Source organism: Equus caballus, chromosome 2, assembly GCF_041296265.1.
Source record: "Equus caballus isolate H_3958 breed thoroughbred chromosome 2, TB-T2T, whole genome shotgun sequence".
NCBI lineage: Eukaryota > Metazoa > Chordata > Mammalia > Perissodactyla > Equidae > Equus > Equus caballus.
The window spans coordinates 6606462-6629403 of record NC_091685.1 but is presented as its reverse complement, the minus strand read 5'-3'; the positions used below and the strand labels follow the sequence as shown (position 1 = coordinate 6629403).

The following is a 22942-nucleotide window of genomic DNA, read 5'->3' as shown; positions in this document are numbered from 1 at the left end:
AAGAGGTTGGGGCTTCAGTTGGTTTTTCACTGAGTTGGGTTACACATGCTTTGCAGTACATTTAATGAACACATTGCTCCATCATATGCAGCAATCTAAATTTTGGTCTCTGGGAGGAATAAGACCTTCTAGTCAAAACTGAGTCCTTGTAATCATGTTATCCAAGGAGGTTAGTCAATTTCTATTTTTCCCTCATCTATTTTTGAAAGTAGTTTATTATAAAATCGTTTAATCTGTGAACTTTCCCTAACTCACTGACTCTGCATTTTTAGGTTGTCGTTCTCCTGTGTCTGCCTCCACAACAGCCCTTCACATTCTCAACCTATCACACTGTCATTGTGTGTTAACCTGTTTCTCCCCTTGAAATGTGAGTTCTAGGCAGCAACTGTGCCTTACTTATTCCTGTCATTCCCAGTGCCCAGGGTGCCAAGTAGATGCTTGAATGATTCACTTTTTGATCCCATTTCCTATCTGACAAGTATAATCCTAAACTGAAATTTCAGACAACTAGTGGACTACATGGAAAAAGTGAGTTTGAGAATCTTATTTTTGGTGAAAAAGGAAATTTAGAAAGATGTGATGATTTCTTCAGAATAAAGAGCTGTCCTACCTGAAACACTAAATTGCTTGTTTTTGGAAGTGTTGACCCTCCCACTGAGAATGAACATGTGAATACAGAGGAGAAATTACGCACACCTTTTTGGGTATTTAGGATCCGAAAGTGTCATTTGAGCTGGGCCTGAAGGATGAATAGGATTTATATAGATCATTTTGGAAGGGGGAAGGATGCTTTGTTATGAAGATGAGTAGAAAGTAATTAGGATTTATTGCAGGATTACCTTTATGTAGCATGGAGAGATGCGAGAATGAGGATGTGTAGTAGAAAATGAGACTAGAAAGATGTATTAGGCATGATTATGGTTTAGACTTTGCCTCCAACTAGTTTGACTTTTCCTTGCTCGTTAAAACACACACAGAGTAAGAGTGTATCTATGGGATAGGTGAAGAGAAGGCAAAATATTAGCTTATGAGCTGGGAATTATCTGTAGAGTTTACTTTTTAAAAATTTCCTCGTGCAATATATGTAGTACACACTCAATAAATAGACTTGGACATTATTATAAAGCTTTGTTTTTTCAAAATTTTCATTGTTGTGTTTTGAATAGTTGAGATATCTGAGACAGGGGTTCTCAAACTTGACCATGAATCAGAATCACCTGGAGGATTTGAGGGCCACCACTTCCAGAGTTTGATTTATTAGGTCTAGACAAGGGCCTGAGAGTTTGCATTTCTAGCAAGTACCCATGTCATGCTAATGTTCCTGGTCTGTGAACCACACTTTGAGAACAACTGGTCCAACATACAGACTTTGCTTTTTATTCATCTAACAGTTTTTTGAGTGCCATTGACTGTGTTGGCATTGGGGATGTTACAAACAATAAAACAGATGTGGTCCCTGCCTTTTTTGTATCTCATGTATGTGGATAATATAGATATCAAGCAAAAGGAGTAATTTTTAATGTGAAGAGTGCTAAGGAAGGAAAAATTGTGGGGTCATGGTATGGGATAGTCAGAGATGGCTTCCCGGAGGGTCTTACTTACAGGAAGAAAAGTGAAGGGTTAAATTATAAGAGTTGTGTTGTGGAAAACCAAATAGAAGGAATGGTATATGTGAATGACCTGTGGTGGGATTCTCTTGCCTGCTTAGCTCTGCATATCCTGGAGTTCTAAGCTCATGGAATTCAAGGAAACTCCGTCTGCCCTGCCTATCCCTCAAAAAAACCTAAGTCGTACTCCTTAGGTAACCCTCTTTCATAGAAGACATATCAATGGTAATTTTATATTTCTTGTTGTGATTATTTGGTTAATGTCTGTCTCCACTCCCAGACTATAAAAAGCATTGTTAAAGAGGTGGTGTTTGACCGGCTGCTAAGGGCCAGGTGATGGTCTAGGCACTGGGGTTGCAGTAGTTAAAAAAAAGACATGATCCCTGTGGGGGAGGAGGGTAGACAATAAAAAGCAAATTTATAATGAGAAGTAGTTGTAAGTGCTAAGAAGAAATAAATCAGGGTAACATAGAAAGTGATATTGTATATGTGAGTATGGCAACTTTTAGATGGTATGGTTAGGCAGCAACATTAATAGCTAATATTTATTGAACATGACTGTATATAGCCCTATTTTAAGTGCTTTACATATTTTATCTCATTTAATTCTTTTTTTTTTTTGTTTTGAGGAAGATTAGCCCTGAGATAACTGCTGCCAATCCTCCTCTTTTCGCTGAGGAAGACTGGCCCTGAGCTAACATCCATGCCCATCTTCCTCTACTTTATACGTGGGATGCCTACCACAGCGTGGTGTGCCAAGTGGTGCCATGTCCGCACCTGGGATCCGAACCTGCGAACCCTGGGCTGCTGAAGCAGAACGTGCGCACTTAACCACTGTGCCACCGGGCTGGCCCCTCATTTAATTCTTATAGCAACTCACTGAGATTAGTACTAGCTCTGTGAAGATAGAGGCCATGTTTGTTTGGCTCGTGGTTGTATCCTTAACACTTACATAGTGCCTGGTGCATAATAAGTGCTCAATAAATATTTGTTGCGTGAATGAGTGATTTTGGGGATGATCAGAAAGTCAGGGAGGCTTTGTTGGGGAGGGACATTTGAATTGGAGGCTTTAACAAGTGAGGTTTTATTGGGTGAGAGTTTGGGGAGGAAAGCCATTCTTGGCAAAGGGACCAGCTTGAGGGTAGAAGCTGAGACAGAAGCAGGCATGTGTGTTCTGGGAAATGATGTGACTCTAGCATTGAGAGTGCTGGGAGATGAGGCTAGGTGAGCCTAGGGTCAGGTCATGGAGGACGTTGAATCGTAGGCTCAGGAGTTTTGGCCTCATTGTAAGGACCCTGAGTACCTTGAAAGGTTTTATTGTGTGATGGAATATCATAATTAAGAGATTTTGAGGATGATTACTTTAAATCAATGTGAAATATGATTTGGAGTGGGAAGAGCTGTTAGACTAGTCTGGGTGAAAAGTAAGTGTGTGAACTTGCACCCTAACCTTGTTAGGTGGTGGTCATTTAAACTAGAGGAAGGAGAATATTAGGGAAATGAAATATGAAGTTCTGGCACACCACTTTTTGGCTAAGTGAATTTTTCGTACAGGGATTGATATAGAGTTATAGACGAGGCACAGAATCACTAATAGCTTTGCAGTTTTGCTCACTGGGCCTCAGTTTTCATATATGCTGCCTTGACGGATTTATGAGACTATTATAACAAAGTAAATTTATCATATCAGAGCACTTTGTTTACAAGCTGGTCTCCCAAAGGTCATGTAGAGAGAATCAACACTTCCCAACTTTATTTAATTTGTTTAATAGTTTTTGTGTAGTATGAGAAAGGAGTAATTTTAAGTAAAATATATTTTATTTTTAAGTTACATATGTAGTTCATTTAATAATACATTGGACAAAATACATTAAAACAAATTTCAACCTTTTCCTGTTTAACATGATACATTAACATAAGATAAGCATTGTCATATTGTAAATGAATATATATTACAATGTAGGTTGAAATTATGTCTATGTCATCAAAATAGATAAGAACTAACTTTTTAACCTTAAATTTGGAATTCTTGCATTTTTGTATTGAAAAAATCAACAGGTTTTTATAATTGTTCTGTTTTGTTTCTAAATGACAAAATAAAAGGAATAGTTCCAGGCTGCAGGTTTGCTTGCAAGCCTGTCTCCACAAATAAAACATTGGAAGTATGAATAGTTCATTCTGAATAAATGAAAATCCAAATTGGATATAACTATCACCACATTTCATTTTTTAAGGCTTAAAAAAATACTGAGATGTCTTGATGTACCATTTAAGAATTCTGATGAAATAAATGCACTCTTTTACGCTTATTTCATCATCGTTGTAGCTTGTGTTTTCTGTCTTTAACCAACAGTTCATTACAAGAATAAAAATAGTTTAAAACTACTGTGATGTTCGCTGTTCAGATGAAGTTATAACAAGTGAGTGATTATAATATCATGAGCCAGTCTCCTAATTTCCACTAATTCACACATGTTCAGTAGATATATTTTTGGATACTCTCAAACTTATTTCATTTTTAAGAAGAAAATTTTAAATAATTACTTTAGTAAATGGTCAAAAATATACAATTTGAAGTAGACATCAATATTGAATTTAATGACGTGAGCAATCCATGAATTGGGAAATGCTGACTAGAATGCTACTTTGTTCATAGCTTCTAAAGCTAGCCCTTAAAAAACACATTTAACCAATAAGTGGCAAAAGTTGTCATCATTTGCAATGAACTAAAAGATATTTTTAATGCTAATAATTAAAATAGAGAAATAATGTTAAAACAAAATTCTTGAATGCTGGGACATGTATTTAGAGAAGCATGATCTCATACGATAGCTTTCATTTAGTGAGCACACAATGTATCAGATGATGTACTAATTAATCTTCACGGTTCCGTGAGGTTGATCATGTTTTCTCATTGCACAGATAAGACAACTGAGGCTTTGAGAACTCAAGCAACTTCCCTGTGGTCAAATAGCTAATAAGTGACAGAGCAGGATTCAAGCTCAAGTTTGTCTGACCTCCAAGCCTGTGCTATTTCAGACACCTTCCCTGGACTCTATGAGGTTGTAGGAATCAACTGGATTCAGGCATCTAAAATGTTTGTACCATTGTTTTCATTATAAAAGTAATTGATATTTATTGAAAGAAAATTGGTCAAAGGGAGTGTGCAGGTCTTTGGTTCTTGATCCATATTGCCAAATTGCCTTTTATAAGTCACTCGAAGGAGAATATCAGATATGGAATGGCATTCTGTCTTTAGCATTTAGATACCTTTCACTAGTGACCATTGAACAGTTAGGGAGACATGACAGGAATGTACTTTCAGAATACACTAGTTGAGGGGAAAAAAGGCAAAAGCCTGGTAGGACTTCAGTATTATTTAAAAATGATATTGTACTCTAATTCTAACAGCATCTGTTATGCATTGAAAATAGTGTATGTTTTAAGGTGTTACTGTGTACAGAGCATACTTGTACGCATATGAATTTGTAGACTCTTCCCAATACTTAAGGAGCCTGCAGTTGGGGCCCTGCTAGTTTACGGTGGTCTTATGGGGCTGCTGTGGCCGTACAAGCTGTACTGCACAACTCAGGTGACCAGACATATGGATAGCAAGGGGTCTACAAAGATTTGTTTCCTGTGTATTTGGTAGTGTGTGGCACATAGTAGGGGCTCAGCAAGTAGTTGTTTTGCATAGTGTACTAGCACCCTTGTGATCTCATCCTTTAATGATGTAATCATTTTATGAGAACTAGTCTTTGCATTTTATGCTCAGTAATACTGAGCACACGTCATGCTCTTTTGCCTGTCTCCAAGTTTTGCTTACACTTTTCCTTTTGACTAGAATGCTGTCTCCCCTGTGACTTCTTATCTGTTTAACCTTCAAATGTCCCCTTAAGCCCTATCTGCTTTGTGAAGCCTTCATTTACCTCCAGACAGCCTTGGGTTCCTCCTTTCCATCTGCTTCTTCTGTACTTTATACAGCCTGGGTTACAGCAGTGGTGGTGGTGGTGTTAACGAGGGTGACTGTGTTTCCAGATTGTGAGCTCTCTGAGGGGAAGGACAGTACTGTGTTTTTTCAACTTCACGTCTTAAGCACTTAGCATACTGCCTTATAAATAAGTAGATAAATATTAGTTCAGTGAAAGAATGTGTGTACTTTGTAAAGAGTTGCATAAGGCGATGTTAGCAGATGAGAATTATGAAAGGCGGGCGGGGTGGAAGGTGAACACTCTGTACAGATCCCCTGAGGGGAAAAAGAGGTTTGATGGGTAAGAAATGTTGGATCAGGTAGGTTCTCTGACTAGCCTAAGTGGTACCTTTGACCTTGGATAAATGTTTTTGTCCAGAGAGTTCAGCAGGAAGAGTTGGGGAGGAAGCCAACTTATTTCGAGATGAATTGCAAGGCAATATCACTTTGTTTAAATACTTACAAATTACTTGTCTATAATTTGTGAAGTTGTCCTTCCAGAGAATAGAATATTTAAACCCAGATAATAAAGAATCAGTTGCTGGTAGAGGGGTGCTTAGTTATTTAAACATTTTCTTAGTTCCATATAAAGATCTTTTGGTTTTTCTTTTTTCCTGTCTCCAGTTCTCCTTTGTATAAACATTTTTCTTAGCCCTCCAGCATCTGAATGCCTGTTCAATGTCATATTCTCCTTTTCTAAGGGCATTAAAAAAAGGTTTGAATGTTCTTGGTTATGTAATGTCGGTTGTTTTCTTTTCATAGGTCTTTGGCAAATAATTTCACCTCTCTGCCTCCATTTTTAAATCTCTGAAATGAAGAAGTTGTATTCAATCCTCTCTATGATCCCTTCCACCTCTTAAAAAATGTAGTAATATTCCAGCAAGGTAAACGTAACTGTTCTAGTAGATACATTCTATTAACTATAATACTGTTGGATCAGAGCAAGCTGCTTTTACAGGTTTAAGTTTTGCGTAAACTTGATCTCTTATCTCTTTGAATATATTACCGAACTTTTCATACCAGAAACCCTTCATTCAATTATGTTAATATTTGCATAGTACTTTAGTATTTTAAAGATATTTTCCTGTACATTCCATTTATTCCTCACTGCCATTCTGTGAGGTAGTCAAGATAGAGGTTTAGCATCAATTTTACAGATAAGAAAACTGAGAAGTTAATTTATTTTCCTAAGGTCACACAGCTAGTAAGTAGCAGAGCCAGGACTGACTGCAAGCCCAGTGCTCTTTCCATTATTAACCTGGCTTCTCTGCTTACCGTATTATATTTCAAAACTCATGCTAGTAGTTAAGAGGAAAATAATGTTTAAAGTATCTTTTTGAGTTAGCGATTCCTATGATCTGCTCATCTGCTTGGTGATCACTGACCTGAATTTTTGTTTTGTTTCTTAGAATAGCTTTATGCATGAGCTAGGATGGAAGGGAAGGGGATTTATGTACCTTTCCAGGCCTTGTTCTTTTTTAGATAGAATTCTAGCTCCTTGCCCTTTAGCACATAGCCATTTGCCACACTGACCAGGCCTTGGAGTGATATGTGCAAGGACCTTGCCTTACCTGCATTTTTATCTGGCGTCTAGAGATCTCTGAAGAGTGGTTCGTGATTTTTAAAAAAGAAAACAACTCCCCAGAGTCCATGCCAGATAGTTCAGTGTATCTGTGCCCACGAGCACAATATATTTGTGTCCTTGATAGCACCTTCTAGACTTTCTTCCTCGTTTGTCAAATGATTGTGTTTGGGGAAGGGGAAGGTAAAGGAATTAGATCACATCTAAGGTTATATTAGATGTTTATTCCTGGAAGTCTGACTTGGTTGAATCAGTAGTAGAAAATACTAGGGGAAAAAACCCCACGTAAACTAAGAAGAGATTTCCCATAGAGTACTACTAAAATGAGGAGTCGAAGATTGTCCAGTATCTGAAGTTTCTTATACCTGTGAACTCAAATGACGCTTGTCTGCCTTTCGATTTTATTCTTTAATTTCATAGCTAGACTTGGGACTTAATATTTCTCTCTGGACATATAGTCTCTTTCTCTAGGGGCAAATAAGTATTTTAAATACATCTAACAATAAATTTGTGCTTGACTGTTCATTATTCATTCAATAAACATTTAGTGCCCACGATGTAGAAGGTATTGTTTTAGGCTCTAGGAATACAGCAGTGAACAAAACATAGTGTTTGTTCGATGGAGTTTATATTCTATAATAATAGCTAACATTTACTGAGCAGTTAATATATGCCAGTCACTATTCTAAGTGTCTTGCACTTAGAATTTATTTAATTCTGACAACAATCCTGTAACGTAGGTACTGTTATTGTCTGCATTTACAGATCATGAAACTGAGGTGTGGAGAGATTACGTACCTTGCCTAAAGTTACATCGTTTTGTAGGTGGTAGAGCTGGCATTTTAATCCAGACAATCTGATGCCCAAGCCCACATTTTTTCACCACAGTATTACATAGTCCTTCAGAGAGATATCAATAAAAATTTTATTTCTAATCAAAATTGTCAAGTTTGTAATATTTGTAGTCACCTGGTTCCTGGCCCAATCTTCAGGAAAAAAATCATCCAGGGATGCAAAAATAGTAGTATCAAAGCCATTGTCTTCTGTTGAAGGATTTGTCAGTCTTAGGAACCTTTCAGGCAGGAGATGAGATTTTTGAGCCTGATTCGGTTGGGACTGAGGCAGTTACGTAAAGCCAGGACCCTAAAATGCCCAAACCCTTCATGAAAAGGTGGACTGAAAAATATCTGCAGATGGTGTAGGGAGACAAAGAAGCTTGTTTGTCTTGACGTGGACTCTGGATGGGAAAAGTCTCCCTTGAGAATCTACAACCGTGAACTGCTGTCCTGTGTGTCTGAAACTTAAGTTTATGTTACTAGTGCAAGGTCACGGCTAGCAAGTGGGAAGGGAGCATTTTCTGAGTGATTACTCTGTCAAGCATTGTTCCGGGAGCTTTAAACGCACTTTCTCACTTCATCCTGAGGTTAACATCAAGAGATAAGTTCTAATATTATCCCCATTCTACAAAGGACAGAACCAAGGGTTAGAAAAGCTAGATAATTTGAGTGTAACACCACTAGAATTCAAATCCAGGTCCAGTATTCTTCTTGGGAACCACATGCCTCTGGAAAAGTCACTTCATTTTTGTGCCTCAGCTTCCGTATCTGTAAAATGAAATTTGTATTTTTCCTTTCACTTTGTAAGGTTATTGGGTATATCACATGAAATAAAGGATATGAATTTGCTTTGTTTTCTGTAAGATATTGTTACCAGCATCATCCATAAAGTGTATTTTTCCTTTTAATTAACCAAAAGAGAGACCTTATCACTCAGTGATTCTGAGGTCCACAAGCTCTGTCTTGAGGAATTAAGGCAATTTTATGACTTTTTATATCAGGTGTTTCCTGTAGTCTTGTCTCATGGGGAGAAATAAAATGAGTTTTGAGATGTTAGCATGTAGTAATTTACTAATTCTTTCAACAAGTAATTTACTGGATGCATTTTATGGGGCCTCACTTCCCAAGAATAGAAGATGCCTGATCTGTGAGGCTCTATTTCATTATTTGTCACACCAGCAGCAATGGAAACCCTCCAACAGGAGACTGCAATTGCTATAAGTAGTCAATTCCCAGTGTCGCCCACTTCCCCGATTGGTAGAAATGGATGGGCCACTGCCTAGAATATTGTAATGCTTCCTTGCCATGACCCTGGCAGTACAGTAACAGAAGAAAGCTTTTAAATATCTAAAACAAACCAACCAACAAAATAGATAACTAAGTGATGTGCAAGTGACTGAGAATGCCTCTAAGCTGAGTGTTGTGTAAATGACTAAATACTTCAAGGAAGGGGAGTATAAGAAAGCAAAAAAAAAAAAAAAAATTATAAGGGAGATTAAAAGAAAACCATGAGAAGGTTTAGGAAGAGTTAGTGAGTGTGTGAGACTCGTGAAAGACAGAGCCTGTGGCCTTCAGAACCTCTGAGTAATGAGGTCTCTCTTCTGGTTAGTTGCAAGGAAAAACACACATTGTGGATGATGCTGGTAACAATGTCTTACAGTAAACAGTGCATACTTGTGTCCTTTATTTCATTTGATACAATAACCTTATGAAGTGAAAGGAAAAGTATTACAAATTTCATTTTACAGATAAGGAAGCTGAGGCATGAAAATGAAGTAGCTTCGCCAGAGGCATTGCAGTTAGGAGGAGGAATACTGGACCTAGAATTTTAATGAATGATAGATAAGTAGTGATCTTCTTTGTTGTCAGGGAGGTAAGGAGCTGGATTCTGAAGAAATGGAAAGCCAACCAAAAAGATATACTGCTAATACGTGCATGTGTGTCTTTCCTGGAGTGTGTGTGTGTGTGTGTGTGTGTGAGAGAGAGAGAGAGAGAACGAGAGGGTTGATGTCTCAGTCAGACATTTTCTTGTTAGTAGAAATTAGTATGTGCCTCAAAAAGTAGTAAGATGGAAAAGCTGTTTTGAGGAGCTATTCTACTCCCTTTTCTGCCCTGTTTCATTGCCTCGTGCCCCCAGGTGTGCCATGTTCTTATAAGAAGCAGTAGTTCACAAGTGGGGAATCTGCTTATAGGTAGTTCATTTATTCACTTACTCAATAGACACTGAGCATTTGCTCTGTGCCAGAGCATGGGATACAGAAATGGATAGGGTATGGGTCCTAACCCCAGTGGTTTTCCATGCTTAGGACACGGAGCTCCTGATGGATGATGACCTATTCTAAAAATTCTTTCCTTAACTTCTAGGGCCTGGTAAATAATGTGGTTTTCCACGCTAGTAATTTTTATATTCTATTAAGGGTTCCATACTGGAGAACTACTTAGTGAATTATTAAGAATTACTACAATTTAGTAATCATGTAGCTAAAGTTAGATTACTAGAGTTTACTGAGGACTATAGTCTTTTATGAAGAAGTCTGTCTCACACTTGAAGTGTTGCGAGCTCCTACTACATGTGTACAAATGTAGCTTGTTGGGATTCCTGATTTCTCAGGAGAGAGCTTTGTAATCGATGCATCAGTAGTGTTGTCTGAGTTGGTGGTACTTTTATATTGTTGCTAGTTTTGTATCTTAATTATGAATTATCATTAATTTAACTTTATTATTGCTATCATTTATTGTGATTTATTTGGTTAACCTAGTGTGTGATGATGTATATTTGCATTGATAGTACTTTTGACATAAAAATTTCTAAATTTAGACTTTGACAATGTATTGTTATTCAAATAGAAAACATCCATGTTCTTGTTGTTAAAGCAGATGTCTATACAATTTCCTTGTAGTGAACAGGGTTAATCTACAGTTCCAGTACAATAAAATCAAAGTTAATTCTCCAAAGGAAAAAAGCATTTCCTTGTAGTGATACTTCATAGTTAATGCTGTTTTCCTCTGAAACTTGGGAACCGAGAGAGATTGGTAGACCATAAGGTTTTTGCCCCACCTAAGTAGGCTACAGACAAAAAACCTTTGAGAACTACTATCTTTCCTTGAACTCATAGTCTAGAGGGGGAGACAGCCTTCTAAGCAAATGAAAGTTAGACAGTAGATAATTGTAATTGAACTGTGCACAAGCTGCCGTGTGATTATCTCTGCCTGGGTTTTGGGATGTGAGGGACAGCTTCATGGAGGAGTGAACATATCTACTGGCTCCTGTAGTGTGAGTAGGAATTTGACAGATGGACAGGTGAGGAAGAGCATTCTAAGGAGAAGGAACAGCATATCTAAAGAAAGGGAGGCATGGCTACTGATGCAGGCTCGGTGAGCTGAGGAGTCGAAAGGAAGATTTCTTGGACTCTCAAGTTCTGGTGGTAGTGCTCCTTTATTCAGAGAATAGCATGGGGACAGGACCCATGGGCAGTGAAGAGCTGCAAATATGGGCTGAGGGTAAGGCTAAATTTATAAGGCATAGGTATGTGAGTTATTTCTTTAAAAGACAAGGGAAAGATTATGTAAAAAAGTCGTTAAAATGATATCAGTGCAGGTGGGGTCTGGTTATCGGATGGTCCTATAACTTTGGATACAAATCAGGTCGGATCAGGTCAGGACATCCTATGCTTCCTGGAGGATGATATAGATGGCTCTGTAGCGCAGGACGCCTTGACCTTCTCTCTGTGGGGCGGCCTTGATCCTCATCAGCTACCACTGGTAACATTTCCTTCTCTGAACCTCAGCAAAAATAATCTCTGTTCTCCTTACCTCACCGAGTCATAATGATTGTTTTGAAAAGACTTTATAAATTAAAGTGCTAGACAGATGTTTAATGTCGAAGATTCTCCTTATTACTTTTCTTTCTTTCTTTTCAACATTTGAGAGTGTTCTGTGTCTCCTGTAGGTAGTGCCATGCATGTCAAGACCTCCGCTGACCTTCTTTCAGTCTAGTCATTCTTTTCTCCTGTTTTGTTGTTGTTGTTGTTTGTTGTTGTTCCTTCAAAGCCTTGCTCTGTGATATCTAAAGGCAAGAGCAGAAGAGAAGATGTGTCTGTATACCTAGCTTTAATAGTGGGAGAAAGTCCTTAATTGCTTATGTATGACTAGTTAAGTTTTGACTATGTAGTCTAGTCTCAGAGTAAGGTCATAATCCCTGGAACATAATCCTGCAGCTCAAAAGTCATTTCAAAATAACTCCAAGTCTTTATTGGCAAATTTTGGAACATTGTGAAGTATAGTAGAGTTCACAGATATGCTTCTAAAAATTCCCTCTTTATTCCTATGTACTTCCCTTATTCATCATAGCTGCTTCCCTACCTTTCCCCTGAAAACCCTCTCAAAACTCCCTTCCAACCCAGTCCATCATTATCAGGTGGGAAAACCTCTGGGGACCATAAGGCTGCATAGGGAAAGGGCATAAGAACCGTGGTGAGAAGCTACGTTACAGCAGATTGAGGAGAAATAAGTGTGCGTGTGTGGACACAAACACACATTCTCCTTCAAAATTAAAATAATTTTATTGAATCTAATTTAAAAAGTCTATTCTTACTAGTTTGAATACATATATTATTGAAAAATATGACCACCATTGATAAAATTGATGCTGTTGTTTGGTTATCTTATAATATTTGAAAAGCAGAAGCGTGAACACAGCTTTTTTTAATTTCCACAAGTTTTTGTTTTTGTCTTTTTTCCATTTTTAATAATTTGATGTACTTAGAATACCATAGGAAAGATTTATGTAATCCATGGAACCTAGTAAATAAATACCTAAAAACCCAGCATCCAACTTAAGAAATAGAACATGACCACTGCCATGTTTTTCCCTGTGGGCCACATTCCTCTGTGCCATTTCCCCCACCCCCAAGGTATCCACTGTCCTTTTTTTTAAATCTTTTCCTTGTTCTTCTCTATAGATTTACCACAATATATTGTTTAATTTAGAAGTGGATTTATAATCTTCTGAAATAACTTCTCAGGCAATATCATTTCCTATGCCTGTATAGATGTTTAATTGAAATCCTGTTGCATATACAGGGTTTTTTTTTTAGCTTAGATTAATATTTTATTCTTAGCATTTTGCCATGTCATTAAAAGTTATTCAGAAACATACTTATTGCTGTATAATATTCTGTGAAGTTGATATAACATAATTTGCTTACCATTTCCCCCTATTTTAGTGTGGGGTTTTTTGGTCAGAAAAACTGTGATTAATCTCTTTCTGTAAATGTCTTTGTTAATATCTCTGATTATTTCTCCTTTGTTTGGTAAATTCTTGGATGAAGAAGTACTGGATCAAGAGTATAGGTTTTTTTTAAGATTGTTATTGAATCTTTTTTATCCAGAAAAATTGTGCCAATTTACAATCTGGCCATCATAGAATTTGAGAGGACCAATCGGGGCAAACTTTATTTGAATGATTCACAATGTCAGGATTATATCCTGTTCCAGAAAACACCATGTTAACCAAAAAAAGTTCAATAAAGGGCTGTGCTGGTCTTCCAGGCTGGGGTTGTTGTTTTCCTATTTGCCATAGGAGATTTTCTCAGCCGTGGTTCAGGGACCCTGCCCTTCTGCCCGCTGTGCTTGTGATAGTTGACGCTAGGGTTGAGTTCTCTGTTCTGATCACTCCCTCTGAGAGTTTCTCTGTTCTTACTACTCAGCTGTCACCACTAGGGGGTGATATTTCAAACTGTATGTTCAGCTTAGTTCTTTCACCAAAGCGTTAGTTCCTCTTCTGTTCTTGCCTAAACAAATACAACAAATTCTCCTGAAGAAATAATCCCTTGCCTGGTCGTATCAGTTTTGTCAGTGAGATCATTTCTTTAGACGAAGAGTGCTAGGATAAGAGCTGTGTATTAAAGAGCCGGGTTGGGCCAGATTGAGTAGAAGCCATTTTGATTAATTAAAAAGAACTCTCCTGTTTGTTCTTCCTAGGAATTGTTTAGTCTTTGATCAAATGGAGTCAGACTTGACCTCCTTTCTCCTCTACTTTTTTAGTAGGAGCTTTGTTTTTGCTCTGCCTGGGGCGTGCCTAGTTGGTTAAGGAAAAAATCCCTCTGAGCAGGAATTTCCAAGAGATGAATTGTTTAGACACTGAATTCCAGCTTCTGCTTTATCCTTTCTTTGGTAGTCTTCCTGTGCTGCTCCTATTTGTTTAAGAATAAAATAGGAAACATGATCTCTCAGTACCTCTTTGTTAGCTTAAATGACGGGGATTTGGGGAAATCACGATGGTAGCGTAGGTTTTGGAGTAGATTTCAGATAACCTGAGTATAGTTCTAGTTTTGTCACTGGCTTAACATGTAACCTCTCTGTTCTTTGTCTTTAAATGGGGGTGATTATCCTTGTTCACAACACAGACCTGCTTTGAGTGTCAGGTAAGATAATATTTTTGGAATTAGTATTTAAAGTTGAAAAGATAGTATATTGCAGCAGATAAGGGCATAGGCTCTGGAGCCACTTTTCCTGGGTTTGAATCCTGGCTCCGCCCCTTACAAGCAGTGTGTTTCCAGACATACTGCCATTATCCCAAGTTCTCTGGTTCCTGTTTTATCTCATTTAATCCTCTCAACAACTTTATGAGGTAGGTATTATTATCCTTATTATAAGATGAGAAAGCTGATGAACAGAAAGGTTAGGTATCTTCTATAATATCATACAGTTAGCAAGTGAAAAGTTGGGATTTACACTCTAGCTCCAAAGCCCAGGCTATTAACTATTAGGCAGATGCACGTCCCAGCAGAAGAGCAGCTGACTAGGAAAGTCTTATGCTTACTAATAGGAACTGACAGAGATAAGGGGGAATTTCTTTGAAAAGAAAAATTTGTGGGTTCCAAAAACCTGCTTTTGTTCCGTGTTGAACAAATTTTACCAGTTGGAAAAAATTTTTTAGAATGATTAATTAAATACTCTGAGTGTTCATATATTACTGCCTGGGTTTGTTCTGCTAAAATAGCTTCTAAAAATTATGTACTTAGAAGGTTTATATGTCTCCCCTCTGACAGTTACCCAACTTTGATTTATTTTCTCTTCTGCGAAATTATTAGATTATCTTGAAATTTACCAACTGAGGTGAAAGGTGTAATTTACCATCTGGGTGATGAATTTTAAAATTTAGGAGGATGATACAACGAAGAGTAGAAAAAGCAGGAAGAATTCATAGTGACAATTCAGGAAATAAGAATAGGCAAAATTCTGTGAGGCAGAAGTTGAATTTGATGAATTATTTCCTCTGAATTTTTTCTAATGTGTCCTAGTTACATCTGGCTGCAGAGGAGCCTGGAATATGTAGCTTTATTACAGGGAGTTATGTGCTCAGGTGAAAATAAAAGATTGTATTAATGTGGAAGAAGAGATGTTATAGTTGGCAGCTAACAGTCTGCCACACTGGGCCAACCATTTATGAAGTCTGTTTCCTCATTTATAAAATAGTGGCTTTGATACCTACCTTACTCAGTTACAACAAAATCAAATATGTCAATGTGGAAGCACTTTGTAAACTGTAAAATAACCTGTAAGTATTTTATGATAACTTTTTGATGATAGAAATCACATGCTGTATAGAAAGCTTGATTTATTCAGAGAAGACAACTGATAGCATATCACCCAGAGTTAACTACTATTAACATTTTGATGTATTTATTTCTAGTCTTGTGTTTACAGTTTTATAAACTAATTCTTATTACAGTTTTATTGAGATAAAATTTACATACCATATGACTCACTCATTTAAAGTATATCCAATTCAATGGGGTTTTTTTCTTTTTCTTTTCTTTCTTTCTTTCTTTCTTTCTTTTTTTTTTTTTTTGCTGAGAAAGATTAGCCCTGAGCTAACATCTGTGCCAGTCTTCCTCTATTTTGTATGTGGGCACTGCCACAGCATGGCTTAACGAGTGGTGTGTGTCTGTGTCCTGGATCCGAACCCGTGAACCTGGGCTGCTGAAGCAGAGCATGCAGAATTTTAACCCTCTGGCTGTGGGGCCAGCCCCTCAATGGTTTTTAATATATTCATAGAGTTGTGAAACTATAACCACAAGCAATTTCAGAACATTTTCATCACCCCAAAAAAGAAGCCCTGAACTTGTTAGCATTCGCTTTTCATTGTCCTCCAACCCTCCCTCCGCCAGCCCTAGGTATCCACTAATTTACTTTCTGTCTCTACTATAGATTTGCCTGTTCTGGACATTTTGTATAAATGCAATCATAAATCAAATGGAATCATGTGGTCTTTTGTAACTGGCTTCTTTCACTTAGCATAATGTTTTTGAGGTCTATCCATGTTGTATGATGTTATCAGGATTCTTTTTTTTTTTTTTTTTTGCTGAATAATATTCCATTGTGGAGATTTACTATGTTTTGTTTATCTATTCATCAGTTGATAGACGTTTGGGTTGTTCCTACTTTTCAGCAGTTACGAATAATGCTTCTCTAAACATTCATTCACGTACCGGTTTTTATATGACATATGTTTTCATTTCTCTTAGATATATACCTGGGAGTGGAACGGCTAAGTTATATGGTAATTGCTAGACTGTTTACCAAAGTGGCTGCACCATTTTACATTCCCACCAGCAATGTATGAGAGTTCTAGTTTCTCCACATCTTCACCAGCGCTTGTTATTATCTGCCTTTTTGTTATAGCTATCCTAGTGGGTGTGAGGTGTTATTTCATTGTGATTTTGATTTGCATTTCCCTGATGACTAATAATGTTGAGCATTTTTCGTGTGATTATTGGTCATTTGTATTTGGAAAAATGTCCATTCAGACCTTTGCCTATTTTTAATTGAGTTGTCTTTTTATTATTGAGTTCTATGTATTCTAGATACAAATTCCTTATTAGATGTATGATTTGCAAATATTTTCTTCTGTTCTACAGATTTTCTTTTCACTTTCTTGATGACCTTTTTTTTTTATTGTGGTAACATTGATTTATAATATTATATAAATTTTGGGTGTACGTCATTATCCTTTGATTTCTGTGTAGATTACATCATGTTCCCACCCAAAGACTAATTAGTCTATCACCAAACACATGTACCTAATCACCCCTTTCACCCTTCTCTCTCCCCCTTTCTCTGGTAACCACCAATTCAGTCTCTGTCTCTATGTGTTTGTTTGTTGTTGTTTTTATCTTCTATTTATGAATGAGATCATGTGGTATTTGACTTTCTCCCTTTGACTTATTTCACTTAGCGTAATACCCTCAAGGTCCATCCATGTTGTCACAAATGGCCAGATTTCATCCTTTTTTATGGCTGCGTAGTATTCCATTGTGTCTATATACCATATCTTCTTTATCCTTTCATCCCTTGATCAGCACCTGGGTTACTTCCAAGTCTTGGCTATTGTGAATAATGTTGCAGTGAATGTAGAGGTGCATATATCTTTATGCATTCGTATTTTCATGTTCTTTGGATAAGTACCAGCAGTGGAATAGCCGGATCATATGGTAGTTGTATTCTTAATTTTTTGAGGAATTTCCATAGTTTTCCATAGTGGCTGCACCAGTTTGCACTCCCACCAGTATATGGGAGTTCCCTTTTCTCCACATCCTATCCAACACTGGTTATTTCCTGTCTTGTTAATTATAGCGATTCTGACAGGCATGAGATGATATCTCATTGGAGTTTTGACTTGCATTTCCTTGACATTTAGTAATGTTGAACATCCTTTCATGTGCTTGTTGGCCATCTGTATATCTTCTTTGGAAAAATGTCTGTTCAGATCTTTTGTCCATTTTTTAATTGGATTGTTTTTTTGTTATTGAGATGTATGAGTTCTTTATATATTTTTTATACTAACCCCTTATCAGATATACAGTTTGCAAATATGTTCTCCCAATTGTTAGGTTGTCTTTTTGTTTTGTTGATGGTTTCCTTTGCTGTGCAGAAGCTTTTTAGTTTGATGTAGTCCCATTTGTTTATTTTTTCTGTTGTTTCCCTTGCCTGGTCATACATGGTACTTAAAAATATGCTGCTAAGACTGATGTCAAAGAGCATGCTGCCTAGGTTTTCTTCCAGAAGTTTCATGTCTTACATTCAAGTCTGTAGTCCATTTTGAGTTACTTTTTGTGTGTGGTGTAAGATAATGGTGTACTTTCATTCTTTTGCTTGTGGCTGTCCAGTTTTCCCAGCACCATTTATTGAAGAGACATTCCTTTCTCCATTGTATGTTCTTGGCTCCCTTGTCAAAAATTAGCTGTCCATAGATGGGTGAGTTTATTTCTGGGCTCTCAGTTCTGTTCCATTGATCTGTGTGTCTGTTGTTGTGCCAGTACCATGCTGTTTTGCTTACTATAGCTTTGTAGTATATTTTGAAATCAGGGAGTGTGATACCTCCAGCTTCGTTCTTTTTTCTCAGAATTCCTTTGGCTATTTGGGGTCTTTTGTTGTTTGATGATGACCTTTGAAGCACAAAAGTTTTTCATTTCTATGAAGTCCAATTTATCTGTTTTTTTCTTTGGTGGTTTGTGCTTTTGGTGTCATATTTGAGAAACTAATCCAAAGTCAGAAAGATTTATACCTGTGTTTTCTTCTAAGGGCTTAATAGTTTTAGCTCTTACATTTAGGTCTTTGATCCATTTTGAGTTAGTTTTTATATATGATGTGAGGTTGGGACTCCATCTTCATCCTTTTACATGTAGATGTCCAGTTGTCCCAGCACCATTTGTTGAAAAACTTATTCTTTTGCCCATTGGATTGTCCTGGCATCCTTGTTGAAAATCAGTTGACCTTAAATATGAGAGTTTATTTCTGAACTCTCCACTCTATTTTGTTGATCTATATGTCTGTTTCTGCCAGTACACTGTTTTGATTACTGTAGCTTTTAAGTAAGTTTTGAAATTGACAAGTTTGAGCCCTCCAGCTTGTTCTTCTCCAAGATTGTTTTGGCTGTTCTAGTTCCCTTGTATTTCCATATGAATTTTAACATCAGCTTGTTAATTTCTGCAAAAAAATGAAGCTGGGGTTTTAATGGGAATTCTATTGAATCTGTAGATCAATTTAACAACATTAAGTCTTCTGATCTATGAATACAAATGTCTTTCCATTTATTTAGGTCTTTAATTTTTTAACTTTATGCTTCTTTTGTTAAATTTGTCCGTATTTGTTCTTTTTGATGCTACTGTAAGTGGAATTGTTTCCTTAATTTCATTTTCAGGTTGTTTATTGTAAATGTGTAGAAATAGAATAGATATTTTTATATCGATCTGATATCCTACAACCTTACTGAACTTATTTTTTTTTAGTTCTGATAGTTTTTTTGTGTGTGTTAATTCCTTACGATTTTCTTTATACAGGGTTACGTCATCTGCAAATTGAGGTAGTTTTACTTTTCCTTTCCAATGTGTATGTTTTTTATTTCTTTGTCTTGCCTAATTCTAGGACCTTCAGTGCAATGTTGAATAGAAGTGGTGAGAGCAGACGTCTTGTCTTATTCTTGATTTTAGGGGGAAAATATTCAGACTGTCAATATGAAGTATGATACTAACTGGGTTTTTTATAGATGTCCTTTATCAGGTCGAGAAAGTTCTATAAACTAGTTTTTGTACCTTACTTTGTATTATGAGTATTTTTCTATGTGATTAATCTATCTTTGAACATTAATTTTTAAAGAATGCATATTATTCAGCCATTAAAATACCACATGTGTAGTATAATGTGGTTAAGGTTGTACTCCTGAATCAGTTTTTGATTTGAAGCTACACTTTGTCACTTACTGTGTTTGGAATGCTGAGAAAGATGTTACTTTGCTGAGCCAGTTTTCCATTATGCAAAAATGAAGGTAATGCTTGAGTACTCTGTAAAATAGGGGTGAGGAATCAATGAAATGTTGGATAGTTCACGTAGAGCACTCACAGAGTCGTACAGAAAGCACCTGGTGGATGGTAGCTGCTGTAGTTATATTTTCATTATATTATTGTTTTTGGGGGACATTTAGAGTGTTTATTTATTTTTTTATTTTTATTTTTTATATTTATTTTTAAGTGAGCTTTATTTTTAGAACAGTTTTAGATTTACAGAAAAAATTGCAGAGGTAGTACAGAACATTCCTGTCTAACAGCCAGTTTTCCCTGTCATTAGCCTCTTACATTTGTACAGTACATTTTTTACAATAAATGAACCCATGTTGATACATTCTTATTAATGAAAGTTCTTTATTTTATTCCAACTCTTATTACTAAAAAAATAATAAGATGCACAGTGATTTCCGGAAGTAGAGGAGATCTTGACTTCATATTAGAAAGTGAAGGAGCCAGTTGCCAATCGAAATTTATGCTATGCTCTGAGAGATGATTAGAAATTAGCTAGAAAAAGGAGAGGGAGATAAGATTATTCTAGGTACAAGAAACAGCGTGTGCAAGGCTCCTGAGATGAGAAACAGAATGTGTCTTTCATGAAATAGAAAGTTGATGTGACTTGAAGAAAGATAGTGCAGGGGGAAATAACATGAGATAATGCTAAGGAGGCAGGGCTAGATCATACAGGGCCCTGAAGATCATGGGATGGATTTCAGTCTTCATTCTAAAAATGCTGGTAAATTGTTGAAGAGTTTAAAGTATCAGGATGACATAATTACATCGCCATTTTTAAAAGAACACTAAAAGGGCTGCAGTTAACAAATGGGTAGATTTATATGAACTCTGGTGTCTACTTCATATATATCAAGTTGGCTCCTATAAACTCTGGGATCGCTAGTCAGGGCTCTACCACTCTCAAAGGTGGTGTGGTTTCCAAGACAGGTGGAGAAGATCAGCAGAGGACCATACTTTGCCCATGCCACTGCCAAAGCTAGAGTGTTTATTTTTATAATTAAAACCCTTACACTTAAATCTTTCTGCTTATTTGATTAGTTCTTTGTTCCTCAGACTGGAATAACTGAATTAACCTTTTTCTTTTTTAGGATGCTAACACCTATAGCAAATTCTTTTACCCAAAAAAATTTATCATATTTGAACTATCCAGTTGGGATGGGGATTCTGTGGGAGATCAAGTTGGAAAGTAAACTGGGGCTAGATTTTGGAAGGACTCAGGCAACAGTGTAAGAATCTAAGAATTTTGTATTTTGTTTTCAGACCCATGGAAGTCCATCGAAGGTTTGAGCAGGGGAGGGTCTTAGGGGTAATTTGGGAAGATTAATCTGCTGTGCCTCCGAGGTCTTCTCTGTCCATCCTTGACTGATTAGGGCATCCTGCTATGTGCTTACATGCTACCTAATATGTCCTCAATTATAGGATTTAATAGTATTTATGTAAATATTTGTTTAAATGTTTCACTTCTTCTGCTTCTTGAGAACCTGAGTTTACGTGTTGTATTCCCACTGCCGAACACAGTATCTAGCCAGCTCCTGGTGGTCTAGTGATTAAGATTTGGTGCTCTCACCACCCCAGCCCGGATTCGTTTCCGATCAGGGAAACCACACCACCCATTTGTCGCTTGTCATACTATGACAGCTGTGTGTTGCTGTGATGCTGAAAGCTATGCGACTGGTATTTCAAATACCAGCAGAGTCACCCATGGTGGACAGTTTTCACTGGAGCTTCCAGACTAAGACAGACTAGGAAGAAGGGTCTGGCCACCTGCTTCTGAAAGACTTGGCCGTGAAAACCCTAAGAATAGCAGCGGAGCATTGTCTGATATAGTACCGGAAAATGAGAGAATGGAGCAAAAAGACTGGGCAGGACAAGGTTGTAAACTATCATAATCTTAATAAAAAGACAAAAAAAAAAGACTGGGCAGGGTTCCGCTCTGCTGTACACAGGGGCGCTAGGAGTCAGAATCAACTTGATGGCACTAACAACAAACCAAAAAAATGCAGTATTTATTACATAGACACTGAGTAAAAATACTTGTTGAAGGAGTAAATGAATGTTTTGCTGTCTTCTTTTCTGGAAACTAAACTTGTTGACTTTTGTGTTCCCTTTATGTTTCTACCTGGGTTCCAAGGAGGAGGCATCTCCCTATTCCTTACTTGATATCTGCTTGAATTTCCTGACTACTCACCTTGAGAAGTTCTGTTCAGAAAGACAAGATGGAACGTTGTGTCTGCAGGAGCCTGGAGTATTCCCACAGGAGGTGGCTGATCGACTGCTTCAGACCATGGCTTTTCATGGTAAAAAATAAACAGAGGAAACAAAAATTATGTGCTGTTAATTGGCATTGGATTTTGCAGTACTGCTGTGCCATTTAATTATTTTCTTAGAAATAACAGAAAAGGCTAGATGAGCCTGATTCCAGGAAAAGGCTTTCATTTATTTTTGCCTTTCCTGCCATTTACTGTGTAATTTGGAATAAGCATTTTTGTTTTCTAATCTGGGCAAATCATTTCTTTTCTTTTTTTTTGCTTTGGGAAGCCATTCTCATGGCAAAAATAACTTCTCTAACTTCCAAAATATCCTTTTAGAAGTCTACTGGTATAAAATACCTTACATCTCTTTTTGGCAGTGGGAGAATCAATAAATACTGTTATGGAAAACTAGTTTCTGCTTTTGACTTTTGAAATCGGAAATAATAGCTAATTTAGTACTTCTATTTTCCAAAATGAATTCTGAAAATAAGTTGAGAAAGTCTTATCTGTGGAATTCTGGTTATGTATATTGAGGAGTTTTGGTACTTCTGTGTAAGTTTTAAGTTGAAAGACATGCAATACCCTTTGTATACTTAGGGTTTATAAACTCTTACAAGTAGGAAATATAATTTGTCTACAACTATAAAATAGAATGAAAATGTGGCAATAATAATAATTAGCACTTATTGATTGCCTGTTACATGCCAGGCATTTTATATGTTTTCCTTGAATTTTCTCAAAAATCCTGTAAAGTAGCTATTATTATCCCATTTATATACAGATAAGGAACTTGAGATTCAGAGAAGTAACTTGTTAAGGGTCACACTGCTAGTA

At 36.9% G+C, this 22942-nt stretch overlaps 1 protein-coding gene across 5 annotated transcripts in view; it reads left to right on the top strand.

The window, feature by feature from the left end:
• Positions 1-22942, top strand: part of ZYG11B (zyg-11 family member B, cell cycle regulator) — a 90391-nt gene that overhangs the window by 1446 nt on the left and 66003 nt on the right. For 2 of the 5 annotated variants that reach the window (XM_023629944.2, XM_070259957.1), the window contains exon 2: positions 21988-22153. The exons of 1 other annotated variant lie outside the window; for it this stretch is intronic. In XM_023629944.2, the coding sequence (XP_023485712.1) occupies positions 21988-22153 (166 nt within the window). Of the gene's footprint in view, positions 1-272; positions 368-4529; positions 4705-21987; positions 22154-22942 lie in introns of all 5 variants that reach the window. 2 more of the 5 variants (XM_070259956.1, XM_023629949.2) reach the window with 2 other exon arrangements.